The 15,777-nt window shown below is 35.3% G+C and overlaps 1 protein-coding gene across 2 annotated transcripts in view; it reads right to left on the bottom strand.

Moving 5' to 3' along the window:
- GORAB (golgin, RAB6 interacting) overlaps window positions 1-15,777 on the bottom strand; it is a 20,024-nt gene continuing 4,247 nt past the window's right edge. Inside the window, exons 2-5 of one of the 2 annotated variants that reach the window (XM_017534143.2) lie at window positions 11,947-12,301; window positions 9,077-9,178; window positions 6,800-6,940; window positions 1-65 (exon numbers count right to left, since the gene is read on the bottom strand). In XM_017534143.2, the coding sequence (XP_017389632.1) occupies window positions 44-65; window positions 6,800-6,940; window positions 9,077-9,178; window positions 11,947-12,301 (620 nt within the window). In that variant the 3' untranslated portion in view covers window positions 1-43. Of the gene's footprint in view, window positions 66-5,849; window positions 6,941-9,076; window positions 9,179-11,946; window positions 12,302-15,777 lie in introns of those variants that run through there. The other variant, XM_017534144.2, reaches the window with a different exon arrangement.

The following is a 15,777-nucleotide window of genomic DNA, read 5'->3' as shown; positions in this document are numbered from 1 at the left end:
AGGTCCATCAGTTTTCCATTGAAGAAGAAATTCAAAAGAGGATCTAGAAACAATAAACTCCAAAACTGGGAAAAAATATATAATGAAGATATCAATATTAATACTTTACAAACACTTGTCTACATGTTAGGCAAACCAAGCAATGGCTGCTGAAACTTTCACAATAGCCTTACTTGGATTCACCTGATATAACGTCTTATTCTGCACGAATAATTCTTCTTTCCAAAGCTGTTTTTGAGTGAAGGCAGGCTAAAAGGTTAATTCAGAGGTATGCTAACCCCGGAGTGGGAGGATGGGGATTCCTGATTTGTAGCATTTACATTTCCAAGGTATAAATACTACCACCCCATCCAATTTCAAGCCCCTAAGGTGATATTACTGAATGCAGAATTGGGAGGAGATACACAAAATCCACATGAACTAGAGTAAGCTAGCTTCAGCACACAGCTGGTTAAATTTATGAGAAGAGGAGAGATGGAAAAAGTAGAAAATCGTATCTCTTGATTAATGAATTAGAAAAAAAAGAAAAATTCTGATGAAGGAGAAGAATACGGACAGTGGTTAGGAGATGAATATAAATGGGACAGAACACCCAGCAAAGTGATACTGGGTGAGGGCAAGAAGTAAACATCAAGTAGAAAACCTCTGGATCAGTATACACAGGATTTCTCAACCTTGGCACTACTGACAATTGGGGCCATATAATTATTTGTTGTGAGAAACTGTCCTATATACTGCAGGATGCTAAACAGCATCATTGGCTTCTACCCATTAGTTGCCAGTACTTCCCAAAAGTCTTGACAACCAAAAGCGTCTCCAGATATTACCAAATGTCCATTATTGGATAAAAATGCTCTCAGTTAAGAATCCCTGGGTTAAGTTGTTCTCACTCTTTCCAATACTCCTCTTATGCTCTTATTAGGAAATTTTACATATTTGCACATGTATAAACTCTGTTGATAGGTAACACCAGTCTTATGTGTAGCAGGGCAATTCTACTGGAAAAGTCACCTTGCAATCTTCCTTTTTTTCTTTTGCATTAGGTCCATACAAAAAGAAGAGTTATCGTATCTTCATTTACTGTCTTTGCCTTTTCTATACAATTTGTTGCTTTTCTTTCTGCCAACAAGAATGTCCTTCCTCTCTTGCAAGAAAAAAGGTTGATTTCCAACTAGTTCTTCAATTTCATTACCACTAGCAGTTGTGATGGCCACGTTGCTTTACCTGCTATGAGTGCCTACATCAACTTAATGTAGTAAGTAGCTTCTAGTCCAAGAGTTATAGTAAAAAAGAAACAGGTATATCTTCTAATTTAGGATTCTGTCTTGGAAGAAAATACAGTGAAAATAATAAACGGCTTTCATTTTAGACAACCCAGGGTTCAAAACCTTCCTTTGACATTTACCATGTGTACCCATTTTGGTCAAAGTTTTTTGTGGATGCAAAGAACCAAACTAGCTCAGGTAAAAATTGGGTTTCATTGCAGGATAAAAGAGGCAATTTCATCGTCATGTCATCAGAATCAAAGGCTTTTTTCTTCAATGCTTAGAAGCAACACATTTTCTCTCATTTTAGCTTCGAAACAGCCCAATATGGCCAACACTTGCACTCTATATCATATTCACTCCACTCAATCTCTCAATGATCCAATTCCATACTTTCAGAGGAGAACCCGGGTTGGCAGGGCTCATCTCAGTTTAAATAGAACGCTTAATGTCAGGTCATCCCATAAACCACTGTTCAGCCTATGGATTAAATGTACTGGAGTCGGCAGCCCATCTTTATTCTAATTAGGTATGCCCCAGGGTCAGCATCCTAAGTACAAAACACAGCCAGGTTTCTGTGGATGGGGTTGGGGAAAAGCTATGCAATAATTGAAAATTCCAGTACAGTGACTCTGGGCAGTTACTTAAGCTCAGTCTGGGTTTATCTGTAAAACGATGATGATAATAATATCTCATAGGAGTTTTGAGGATTAAATAGTATAAATGGGGCAAGCTTCCATTCTTGTGCCTCAAGAAACAGAACTTCTCCTTTAGAGAACCAGAATCAAAAAGTACTGTTGGTACATTAGTATGCTTGGATTTAAAATTAAGATTACGCAAAATCCAGGGATCTGGTATTTAAACTTGAAAACTCATTTATATAATGGTTGTTTATATTTCCTTTTTTTCACTATAAATATAGTAAATGCAAGAATGAGAGCACCCATTATATTTCAGTAACTCTCCATGTTAAAATAATTACTCTAAAGGAATTCTGCTGGATACCTAGTTCCCTTATTTCCATACTTTATAGCATACCTTGTTTATGTAATGTTCTTATAACAAGCCAAGGGCTCTGACATTCTCTGTAGGTATATGAATGCCCTGCCCTGACCCTGCCTCAAACCTCCCTTCTCTGCAAGTCTGTGGTCTCCTTCAGCCAGTCAAAGTCAATTAGTAGAGATTTATGGTCTGGACTCATGAATACTGAATTGAAATCAACATCTGCAAATAGGTCCCTAGGTTTCCACTGATCTATCACCCTGGAAAAATCACTGAAGATTCTGTATTCTGTTTATTTATTTAAAGTCCTTTAGGCCAGAAATACGAATATATATTCTCCTATAGAGTGATTTACGTTTAAAATATTGATTAGTTTCACAAACTGCACTACCAGCCTATGGTCAGGTGAGTAATACCAAATTAGTATATGATGACATTCTGGAACAAAATAATAAGAGCATTATATATAACATAGTAAGACTGAGTGAACTGGAATGTAATTATAGAATTGTTTTGTTATTTTAAAAAGGCATTGAATGATTTAATGAATATTATTTTTAAAGGATTCTAGAAATTGTCTCTTTGTTTTGGTATCCCCTGAAATGTTTAAAAACTAATCATTAACCCTCAGTTTACCACTGGGTTCCATGGATCCACTTTTAGGTTTCAGTTCCTTTTCTGAGCAGTTCTCAGTATTTGTACAAAGTAGCATTCTATGATTTATCTTTTCTTAAAAGTCTTTCAAATACCGAGAAAATTTACTTATTTAAAAAAAACAATAAAATGATCTCTATTTTGCAATTACTGGAGAAGTGCAATGAACCCTTTCATAAATCTAAGATGTATTATAGAACTATTGCAATATTTTTATATTTTCTGTATCTTGAAACATTTTGCCATTTCATTGTTCTAGGAATTATTTCATCATTATTCATCAATTATTCCCATTTGTAATAAAGAGAAATAAAAATAAGAAAACAATGATCTAAAGGAATGATACAATAAATTATCATCGTTGACCTTCTTTACTGTGCTATACAACGTATTATGTCACCTCCAGAACGTATAAAAGAAAACTGAAAACACTATTTTTGTAACCTGTTTTTAGTTTTCATTAAACACAGCTGAGAATATTTTTTCATTTCTGCCTATTCAGCATTAGCAAAGTATAGACAACTGACAGAGGAAGACATTTTACAACTGTTAGAGAAATCAAAAGATGAATGCTGTGGTAGGCTAAAAAAAATAGCCTCCCAAAAATATTCACTTCCTAATTCCTGGGACCTGTGAATATTACTTTCTATGACAAATGAGTGAAAATTACCTTATATGGAAAAAGATATGATTAAGATAAGGGTTTTGAGAGGAGTTTATTCCAGATTATCCAGTTGGACGCTAAGTGCAATCACATGCATCTTTTTAAAAGAAAGGTAGAGGAAGTTTTGAGAGAGAAGAAAAAGCAGTATAACTATGGAGACACAGAATGGAGTGGCATGGCCACAAGCCGGCAGATGCCTACAGCCACCAGAAGTTGGAAGAGGCAAGAAATGGATACCTAGAGTCTTTGAAGAAATCACAATCCAACACCTTGATTTTGGATGTGTGGCCTCCAAAAATGCAGGACAAAAAATTTCTGTTGTTTTAAGTCACCCAGTTTGTCATTACTTGTTATGGCAGTCCTAAGAAACTAATACAAATGCAGAGACACATTCTACACTCTAGATGATAAAACTGATCATATATGAAGTCTCAGATGAATCTTCAGAAAAATATATCCTAGGTGAATTTCTCAAACTTAAGAATCAATGAGTGAACAATTATTTCTATGCGCAGAAGGAAAAATGATATTATCACAGAGTTAATCATTTTAGTAGGGAGAACTTACACCCAATATTTTACAAGTATCTAGACTATCTGTGTTGCTGTAAGGATTCTCTCAGTTTTTTATGTCTGTCAGTCAAACATTACTTGATACAAAGATAGTTACCATGCTTACATTTTTACTAAAATTTTAAAACAAAGTTGTTTTACACAATCCCTTTTAATCTTACTTAAAAAATATTGATAAAGTGATTTAAAAATATTTGTCTGTGGGTACACATTTGTGTGTATGAGGCTGTCTATGAAACCTAGATGGTCAACAGTGACTTAAAAACATGTTCTACATGCAGTCACTCTGGATTTTATAAGCTTGTCTGCACAACATATGGCAACATTGTAATTCTAGTGGTGAACAGTAGCAGTAGCAGCAGCAGCAACTCTCTCAAATTGGCTCACTCAAAGTGCTATTCTTCTTAAAGGCGTCTATCCAAACACTGCTCTACAGAAGCCATTTTTAAAGCAAATTCTGGCCTATTTACTATCCAAGAACCTTTTGTGGACACAGCATTATACCAAATACTACAGAACTAAGATATTATTTTTATTAAAAAAAAATAAAAATCAAGGAAATCTCTCATAAAAACTGACTGTCCTAGGGATTATCTTCCACTCTAAATCTGGACCATAATATTTTCCTACCAATCTGTAATTTCTCAGTAACCACAAATGCAAATTAGAAAATGATACCTTAATCTTATGAATGAACAAGACACACTATGATTCTAGTCACAATTGTCTGTTTCTCTGACTGAATGCAAGAGCTTCGACTTAAAAACAGCAGCACTCGGCCAGGCGTGGTGGCTCACAGCTATAATCCCAGAACTTTGGAAGGCTAAGGAGGCAGATCACCTGAGGGTTAGGAGTTCGAGACCAGCCTGGCCAACATGATGAAACCCCACCTCTATTAAAAATACAAAAAAATAGCTGGGCATAGAGGTGGGCACTTGTAGTCCTAGCTACTCAGGAGGCTGAGGCAGGAGAATCACTTGAACCTGGGAGGCGGAGGTTGCGGTGAGCCAAAATCACGCCACTGCACTCCAGCCTGGGAAATAAGGGTGAAACTCCATGTCTGTCTCTCTGTCTCTCTCTTCCCCCCCCCCCCATATATATGTATATAAAATACAAAGATAGCAGCACACAACATCTACTTACATTTAACTACATCAATATTAGTACCATGGGAAACTGTCATCTGTTACTAAAGATATAAAACCTTACTAAAATTTCATTTAGGATACTTATAGACTATATGATATTTTCTCCTTTAGTAATCCCACCTTCTTTGTGGTTCTTAGATGGCCATAACTATGACATTTCTTATATAATATTCAATATGAAAAGGCATCTTTCTCCAGTTTCCCGTAGGACACAATTAAAATCAAATTACTTTTCTACTGAGGTACCTAGTACTATACCTTGCAATATGAATTATTCATATAAATGGCTACAAAGGCATACAAATGTTCCTCTGGAAAACTTATATTACAGAGAATAAAATATGCTACAAATCAAGGCTTAGTTTAATGTTAAATAAAATCTGTTACCTCTTTTAATGACCTTATTAATGAAAACCTGGAACCTCTGGATATCAGCTACTGACGGCATTAACTTAGGTAGTTAATTAATAAAGACAACCCATTAAGTCGAACAGCATATGGTCCAACAACAATTACAAAAATCACAAGGACAACCACTAGCCTCTTTCTTAAACACTCAACAGTTAATTAAAAACCACAATCAAGCATTTCCGCTTTAATAAATTGTTATATAAACATTCTGATGTTGTGGTTTACCCTGGCCTAATGAGGCATTCTGATTGATTTCTAGTGTAACAGAGAAAGATACAAAGCTGAGTCATTAACACAGAATTCCCTTGTGAAAAAAGACAAACCAGGATGATTAAAGCAATGTTGAAAGGGCTGAAAACCCTGAAATTGGACATAATTTTTTGCCCTTTTATCTGTCTGCAAAGTCCATGTAATTCATTACATGTGTTAGTTCATTTTAGAAATACTCCATGGCATTTTTTTCTCTTTTAAAAAATGCAAATGGTTGAAATCAAGGAAACATGTATCAAACCATTTCATACAGAGTATAACTGAAAATAAAAAAGGAAAAATATTTCAAATTTCTAAAACAGAGGACATGCTTTAAAATATTCATAAGCTTTTAAAAAATAAACTAGATCCTCTTACTCTGATGAAAGCTAAAGTGAGAACTAGGCTTCAATCCTATAGGACCATATCAGGTATCAAAAATTTTAATGTAAAGAACACAGACTTGGTGTTAAAATAACAGTGTTAAGCAAATCACTCATATATTTACTGGATCTTGAAAGATGAATAAAAAAAACTTCCAAACATTAAATAGCTGATGGTTTAGCAGCAAAGACTAAAATGCAAATAATAATGTAAATGTAAATAAATAATGCAAGAATGTCACACAAACAAGGTTAACTAGTAGGGGAGAGTTAGAGGAGACTTCACTGAAGAGGAGACACTTGAATTAGCAGGAAAGAGGAATAAATGCAGCACTGAATGGGGTTGTTTTGAGGCCTAAATAATGATACATACATAAAAGCCCCTGGAACAGCTGGCAATAAACATTAATTAAATCATACTCCTTGTTCATATTCAACTTCCCCAACTCACCGAGCGTATGAATAGTCTAAGCTGGCCTGATCAATGCGGTTCCTGAGAATTCCAATGTCAGCTGATACCATGTCATCTAAAGCCTGCAGCTCCTTCTGGATCCGCTTTAGTTTCATGGTCTCTGCCTGAGTTCTTTTGGATCTAGAAAATCAGGTATGTGAGTAGGAAAATTAGAACATTTTAAAACCATGTGTCCATATTCAATATAAATGAAAAAGCAAAATACTGTGTATATGTTCACAATTTATATTTTAGAAGTTAAAAAAAATCAGAAAAATTGAAATAAATGCTAGTTAACATTTGAATTTTCCAAATTTTGTATTTGCATATGTTTCATAAACAAAGCAACAAATAAGAACAAAAAAACTCAACAAAATAGTTCATTTGTATATTTATGTTCATTCTGTAAGGAGAATAAACACTAAAAGAATATATCTGCATTCTCTTCACATTGAAACATTCAACAGAGCTTTCCAAATTTCCAGTCTTTAATTCTTCTTCTTGCTAAGCCCATTTTTATTTGTTTGATACTTACCTGATATTAAGAACGGATAGGTGCCTATACTAAACCACATCTCTTTATACATCTGAAAACATCTATTTAGTTTTAACTTTCTTGGGATCCATTTCCCCAAACTTTTATTGCTTTGGTTCTTGTTCTCTAGGACAATGACTAGTCCCCAAAATTTTTTATGGAGTTGAACATCAAAACACTCATTTTCCTTATATAAAAGTATATCCAACCTCATCATCTCTCAATCCCCTCATCCAAGTACAATATATACCTAAGAAATGGAACAAGCAAATACAAAAGCAACCCTTTAATCATGATTTCACTCATTTCAAATTTACACACACATTGTGAAGGAAGAAGAAAAATCCCCACATAAATCCACTATGTTACATAGCACATTCTCTTGATTTCTACTCTTATGCATTTACCTTTCCTTTCTGCCTACAAAAGTTCACTTAACAGTATGATTCTTTTACTTCAAGTACTTCATTGTCCATTTATTAATAATTCAAACATGTTATATTTACTTACACTTCTCTTTATACTGGTGCTTTCTGTCTAAAATCAAAAGCACTTATGAGAACTGCCAAACCTGTACATCTTTTTGTAAAACTACAGTAAATAGCCTTCCCATCTCTTAGAAATTGAAGACTACTAAAATGCTTTAATTATTTTAAAATAATCACCTATTTAAAAAAAGAGGGCACTGCTCTTTTATCTCTTGGTTTTTTCCCTTGAAACACAGTCACTCGGTGAGTTGCATATTTCCTACGCTTCAAGAAAGATCAAGGAGTACCAGCTGTAGAAAACGAAAACCATCATTTTTCAAACACACTCGCTCCTCTTGTAGACAAAATTCTGAAGTACCCTTATACCCATCCCCTTCTGTCCACCTCTTCTCCTGCCCCTACACATACTCTAGCCTCAAGCAGTAACAGTCTGACAGACTTTTCTGGACGTCTAAAGAGAAAATGACACTAAATGCTCCCTTGCATTTAGTTTTCACCATTTTCAACCATTAATTTATTGACTAAGCTTAGTTTCCTAATGCCGCAGGAAATTAGACAGAAACAACAAACTAAAAGGAAGGGCAGCAAGAGTGATGGGGGATGGGAAGAATGAGACAAATGGGAATGTTGTTGTGTGGGGCTGGGACAATGCTGTAAATGTTAAGGGGCTGCTGATAGACACTGGAAGGTGAAAACAAAACTGAATCTCACACAGTGCTCATAATGATGACCCTGAGTCATCAATGAAAAGTTAAACTATATCACATATCTTCTACTTGTGGAGGTGGGGCAAATTATTTAAGAAAAATGCCCACAGGAAACACAATTAAGATTCACAGGAGTATGTCACTTATGTAGAAAACCTTATTCCTCTATACATCAAATGATTAAGGCCTCCCCACATAAAAATTAAAACTTGCATTCGTTGCTAATTTACATATACTGATGGCTATTTACTGCTTCCCTTATGAATGTGTAGATGGTTAAAACTAGAAGCACTAATGAAGGTCTTTAAGTTTTAACTGCAACTATATTTACAAATTTAACATGCCCTATGCTTAAAAAGTCCTCCTTAAAATAAGTTATAACTGGAATTTCAGCATCACTTACAAAAGATAGTTAGTTTAGTTAGCCTTAAAAGTAATGGCTGAAGAAAAAAATCAGTTTATTAGAAGAGACAAGGGAAAATAAATACAACACATGACAGAACTGGTTACAAGTTACAAACAGCCTCTCCTGGTTCAGGTGCCTCACCTTTCCGCAATAGCTTTAGCCAAAAGAGCTTTTTTACGTTTATTTTTCTCTTCCATTAGCTGTTGTTCTTGTTGGAGGACTTCCCAACGAGACTTTTCTTGCCTGGGAGCAAAAAAAGCATAAAAATGGGTTTATGAAAGAAACTGCTACCCTATCCCACCCCTTACCACTTTCAGTCCCCTAAGTATAAAATTTAATCAAGAAGATTTATGTATACGTTCTTTCAAAAGTCCTCTTAAAAGAAACCCATCTGCAGTTCATTATTTTGTTCTAATGGGAACAAAGACTATAATCTGAAGTAAAGAGACTTACATAAATTGGACCTCTGAAATCCATTATATGTATATAATCTAAGAACCCACAAACTGGAAGCCAGAATACTGTGGCATGTTTTTAGGAGTACAAAGAAATTTGTGTAAGTTAATTATGTATTATATGCAGAATGGAGATTAAAATAAATTGGTCTGTAGCTGACGTCATATTATTTATACCTTTTACAGTTTTCTATAAAGTCTCCACCACCTTAACATGCTTCAGACAATAACCAATGTTTATTTCATGTCAATATTTTCTTTCAATTTGTTCACTTTTTCCCAATTCTTAGACTTTTTTTTTTTTTTTTTTTTTCCTTTTTGTGGAGAATGGGGTCTCACTGTATTACCCAAGCAGGTCTCGAACTCCTAGGCTCAAGCTGTCCTCTCTGCCTTGCCTCTGCCTTCCTAAGTGCTGAGATTACAGGTGTGAACCACTATGCCCAGCCAAACTCAGACATTTTCAAACAAATTAAAACACGAAGACTAAGACTGGAATGCTGGGCTAAAGAAAAAATTCACAGATCTGAAAACATGCATTATCTTACAATCTGTCCAATTCTAAAATAAATATATTAAAACTTCCCATAAAGTTACGAGCTTGATGTCAATTCAAATTAAATATGGAATTGGCAAAGCTATTTATTCCTATTACTCTCACTTCTTATAGCCATTATATCACGTGTCTATTCCCAAATCTAGTAACCACTTCTAAACTTGTTCTTTTCTCTCCATTCCTACACCTTTCGCCTTAGTGTTGGGACTGGTCATCTCTCACTTCTATTGTAGGCATCTCCTCATCAGGCACCTTAGTTCCACAGCTCACCCTGCACTCTCCCCCAAATGATCTACAACAGACATCTGGAATTTCTCTAACCATTATTTTGATTGAGGTCTTTAACCCTCAGAGAGCTTAATGGTATCTTGCTGCATCAGTGAACTTGCTAGGCAGGCAACCCCTGCCTCAGATCCTTCCTCACTTCTTTAATTTTCTACTATTCATCTCCTGCTTCTGATTCTTCCTCATTTCTTTTTTTTTTTTTTTTGAGACAGAGTCATTCTGTCGTCTTGGCTCACTGCAACCTTCACCTCCCAGGTTCAAGTGATTCTTGTGTCTTGGTCACCCAAGTAGCTGGGACTACAGGCATGCACCACCACATCTGGCTAATTTTTTTGTATTTTTGGTAGAGATGGGGATTCCTCATATTGGCCAGGCTGGTCTCAAACTCCTGGCCTCAAGTGAGGCACCCACCTCAGCCTCCCAAAGTGCAGGGATTACAGGTGTGAGCCACCATGCCTGGCCTCCTTCCTCATTTCTTTAATTCTCTGGCTTATCCTTTGCCACCTCTCCCAGAGAAATTAGGTTATTACTGCTGAGCATTCTCTACTACACAGCTTCCCTTTCTCCTCCTTAAAACCTCAGAATTTCTCCTTTGCATGAATGGTTTTAATGACACGTCTTTTATGAAAATTCTTCCCAGTATCTAAAAAAAGAGTAAATTTCCCTATGACATCCAATCTGAATTGTCCAGCTCAATGTAAATTCACCTCCTACTTGTCTCAGGCCTTTGCCGGTAAATTACACTTAGAGACACTTAAATGTATGCACTTGTTCAATGAAGGTCTCATAACTCATCTGGTTTTATAACTCTTGTCAAAATGATTTCTTAGTTGTAAACCCCTAGTGGTCAGGAAGCATTTTAAACTCACAGGATAAAATCTGGATCAGCAGAGATTAAAAAGATGTCAGAGATTAGAAAAAAATTAAAATGATACTTTGAAAGGAACTCAGAAAAGGGAAAACACAGACAAATGTCATTCCTTCTCCTCTGTGAGTGACAAATCAGGAGGAAACCAAGAAATCAGAGTATATATTAAAACATAAGCTATCAAATAAAACATTCGAAGAATTTTTAAATAAAAAAATGGCATCTTCCACAAGAATAGTGCAGCTAAATTAAATTGTGAAGGCTGTTTCTAATACAAAGACAGTAAAGAAAGAATATAAAGAAATCTAATGATGAAATTAGTTACATAATTAGTCCCCTAAATTTCCTTTACTCTCTCCTTTGACCATCCCTTCATGTCTCTCCACAAGTTCCAATTTCTGGGCCAATGGAAATAGTCTGGAAGTTGGAGAAAGGGGTCAATTTGGGGAGAAGCATTATGCAAAGAACTGCTTCTGCTGAGTGTAAAGGGCATAAACTTTGGATCCAGATAGACTTATATGTAAATCTCAATTTTACTACCTATTAGCAGTGTATTAGCTTTAGCAAGGTATCAACTTTTCTGAGTCCCAAATACCTCATCTATAAAGTTTAAATAATAAGCATGCATTGTAAGGTTGTTATGAAGACTAAATAACAAAACGCACAGATTGCCTAACAGTGTCCAGCTTATATGTAGGTGGTAGCTATTTTTCAAAAGTTTATTCACCACATTTCTAGGACTGAATATATGAGAGAGAAAATATTAAACAAATTATATTCCTCAAAACCCACTGGGGAAAAATGGTTTACATTAAAAAGTCTTATAGACGTTTCATATAGACTTACTAACAATTCCACTTTCTTTTTCTCCAATTTGCAATCTGGCTTTGGAGGTAGAATGTCAACATTGCTGTGATCATGGAAATTCTCAAGTCCCATTTCCTTTGGTTGACTTTCAATGCCCTGTGGTTGTCCATCACCAACAGGAGAGGTGAGAATGAAATGACCAGGAAGAGTAGGGGAAGAAAAAGGTGGTTTTTGAAGGTTAACTCTCTGTTTTGGTGCTGAAAGCAGCTGCTCTGGAAGTAATGAGGTTGACCCATCTTGAAGCCCAAGTTTTTGGCTTTGCTCTACAATGGCTTTTTCTCGCTGAAGTTGTTGTCGACTTTTCTTTGCAGGAAGACGTCGCTGTGGCTCAAATGGATCTATGTAAAAGAAAAGAGAGAAAAATTTCTCTGTATATTATATAATTATAATTCCTCTAAGAAAATAAAAAATTAACATTAAACTTTGATAATTCCAGTGGTTCTCCCAAACTATTCTCTTTCTTAAAAGTCTACGGAAAACCAGCCATCTTCCTTAGAGTTTCTATAGTTGTCAGATCATAATGTTAATATTTAACAGAAACTGCCCGTCTCTTAACTTATTTTGAGAGAAAGGCCATCCGTCTGTGAGTTAGGTGAGTCACAAAGTGTTGCTTCTTTTTCAATTTGATTTCATAATTGTCAAAAGAAATCAACTAATTTTGACCAAACCAGGGAGATGATTAAATTATCTGGTTTTGAATTTGATTTATGGTTCTGTCTGCTCTCCCGAAACAAAATGGTGGTTGCATTTTCAAATGGGATTACCCTCTCTTAACTTTTAACAGCTTTCAGGGCACTTTGATACATATGTGATATATACAAAGATGCTATAACAGGAATGTAATTGAGTAAAGTCTCTTATTTCTAGGAAGGCTAGTTTACCTTAAATTGTTTTCCTTCATATTACAGAACAATCCAAGGTTGTACTCCCAAAGCCTAGTCAGGCTTTAATCAATGCATTCAAACTAATTTTAATAGTAGCCTGAGCAAAACAATAGAAGAACATAAAACAACTGGGGGGAAATTATTTTTAAGTTATAAATGAAATAATAATACCTCTTTTATACTTTTTGGACTGTCCACACCAGTGTTAACATCTTAGGGCAGACAATTGGAGAATCTGACTGACATTCATACTATATTTAATAAGCTGTAAAAATAGCATTCTCTTTAAAATGCCTGGGAAGTGAAATTCTGAGTCCTTGTAAATGAACAACTCAAATGGGACTTTGAAATTTGGCATGGTGACTTTCGTAGCAAAACCAGCTTATTATTTGAGTTTCCCAAAGTATAGTTGAAAGCTCTAGAGTCACAATTCCAGCTTTGCTTCTTCCCAGCTCAGTGACCTCAGGTAAGTCAATTATTTATTCAATATCTCAGTTTCCTCATCTATCAAACTGGTTGAAAAATTAACCTGCTCTACTCAATGCATGAAGCTGTTGTAAGAATTAAATGAGACAGGAACAGAAAATATTTTTTAAAAGACTGAAGTACTATCAAAAGCAAATGTTATTGTTGAGGTTAGCCAGAAACATAAAGTATCCTATATCTTGCAACAAGAACACATTCTGGGCTCTGATCTTTATTCACACCATCAAAAATACATCACTTAGCCTGCTTACCTTCCTGTTGAACTCATTAGCTGAATTATTAATAGTTCCTCTGAAATTCAGGTAATAACACATTTTATTTTGTATTTTTACAGAACCTACCTACAAGACTGAAAATGCTAATCTTAAACAATAAGCAAATCAGGCCACCTAAACACAGAATATACTGTTTCCCACACTGTGTATTAGGGGCTGCAAATGTCAAGGAGACGGGTGAACTGAGAAGCATAAGTCTAGTGTAAAGGGGGCAATTCATAGTCGCCTTTAGACAACTGCTATCATTAAAACATTTAGCTCAGTATAGCCAGTATTTTGATTTTTATGGTTACAATTTAGACTTTATGCAAAATATCTTGATTTTTAAATGTAGGGAACTATATCCATCAGGAAAATCTAGATTATGCTGTAGGGACAAATCTTAGTGGTTTTAAACCACAAGGTTTATTTTTCATTAATGCCATGTGCCAACTAAAGGCTAACAGAGAGGTTCTGCTGATTAGTCTCTCAGGGCTCTAGGCTGACTGTACAGTCAGTATTCAGTGTTGCTGGTCACCACAACACAGGGAGAAGAGCTCAGGAAGGTCTTGCTACAGCAATTAATTGCTCTGTCCCACTAGTGACATAACACTTCTGCTCACAATTCAATGGCTCATCTAGTACACGGACCTACCCCCAAACAAAGGCAACAAGCACAGCTGGCTTGGCAAACACCACAATGATTATCATCATTGTTAACTTAAAAGAAATGTAAAGACTGGATAAAATAAAGAGATAGAGAAGAAAGAAAGGAAAGAAAGAGGGAGGGAGGAAGGGAAAGAAAGGAAGGCAGGCAGGAAGAAACGAGAAAAAAAGGAAGAAGGGGGAAGGAAGGAGGCAAAGCTGAAAAGCCACATACATTTTTGGGTTAAATTAAGCCAATGGGCTAGCAGTTTGTGATAAACGCTCCATATCCTTCATTTAAGCCCTGCTCCCTCCACCCCAGAAAACTATCATTTGAATCACGTTGATTATTCCCTTCCTTCTCTAATAGTCATATTGCATCTACGAATATTTCTAAAAAGTGTTTACTTAGTTGTTTTAACTTTATAAAAAGGGTTTTGTGCTGTATATCTATTTTACTTAATACTACACTGTCAATAGTCATTCATATTGTCCACGTTGCAGCAGTCATTCATTTTGTTGTGTAACATTTCATCATGTCAATAAACTAGAGTCTACTGATCTTCTTCCACTGATGGACATTTAGGTTGGTTACAGGTTTTTGCTTTTGTAAATTTCAATATTGTGTCTCTTATTTTACATGTACAAGAATTTGCTTGGGATATTATATAAATAATAATATTTAGAACTATTGGGTCACAAAAATGTTTTCCAAAGTGTATTCCCTCTAGCAATGTATAAGATACTGTGGATGCACTTTCTCTTTAAAATACAATACTGTCAGATGTTTTAATTTTTGTCAATCAAATGGATGTAAAATAGTACCTCACTGTGTTCTTGATTTGTAATTCTCTGCTCCTTGGCGGTGATCTCTTCATATTTCCTTTTCTAGGAAATATCTATTAATGTTTTTTGTTGACTTTTCTTTTGGCTTGTATTTTTCATATATTAGCAGAAAACAATTAGAAAATACAATCAAAAGAAAGATATTTCAATAACAGAAATTATCACTTATCTAGGAACAAATATAACCAAAGGATGTTTTTAATACCTTTACAGGGAAAACTCTAAAATTTATTAAGAGACTTTAAAGAAGTACTCAATAAATGGAGACATATACCATCTTAGTGGTAATGCTAATAATATAAAATGAAATTGATCTAAAGATTCAATGAAATTGCAATCCAAATTCCTAATGGGTTTTCCATTAAATTTGGTAAAATTATTAAAATTTGTATATGAAAAGATAGAAGATCAAGAATAGTGGCCAGGTGTGGTATCTCACATGTATAATCCCAGCACTTTGGGAGACAGAGGCAGGTAGGTCACCTGAGGTCAGGAGTTCAGGACCAGCCTGACCAATATGGTGAAACCCCATCTCCACTAAAATACAAAAATTAGTCAGGTGTGGTGGTAGATACCTGTTAACCCAGCTACTCTAGAGGCCGAGGCAGGGGAATTGCTTGAACCTGGGAGACAGAGATTGCAGTAAATCAAGATTACACCATTGCAGAAGACAAACGGAGACTCTGTCTCAAAAAAAAA

The sequence above is a fragment of the Cebus imitator genome, unplaced genomic scaffold, assembly GCF_001604975.1.
Source record: "Cebus imitator isolate Cc_AM_T3 unplaced genomic scaffold, Cebus_imitator-1.0 Scaffold84, whole genome shotgun sequence".
NCBI classification, from domain to species: domain Eukaryota; kingdom Metazoa; phylum Chordata; class Mammalia; order Primates; family Cebidae; genus Cebus; species Cebus imitator.
Note: the sequence above shows the minus strand (reverse complement) of the source record. Positions and strands in the feature narration are given on the sequence as shown.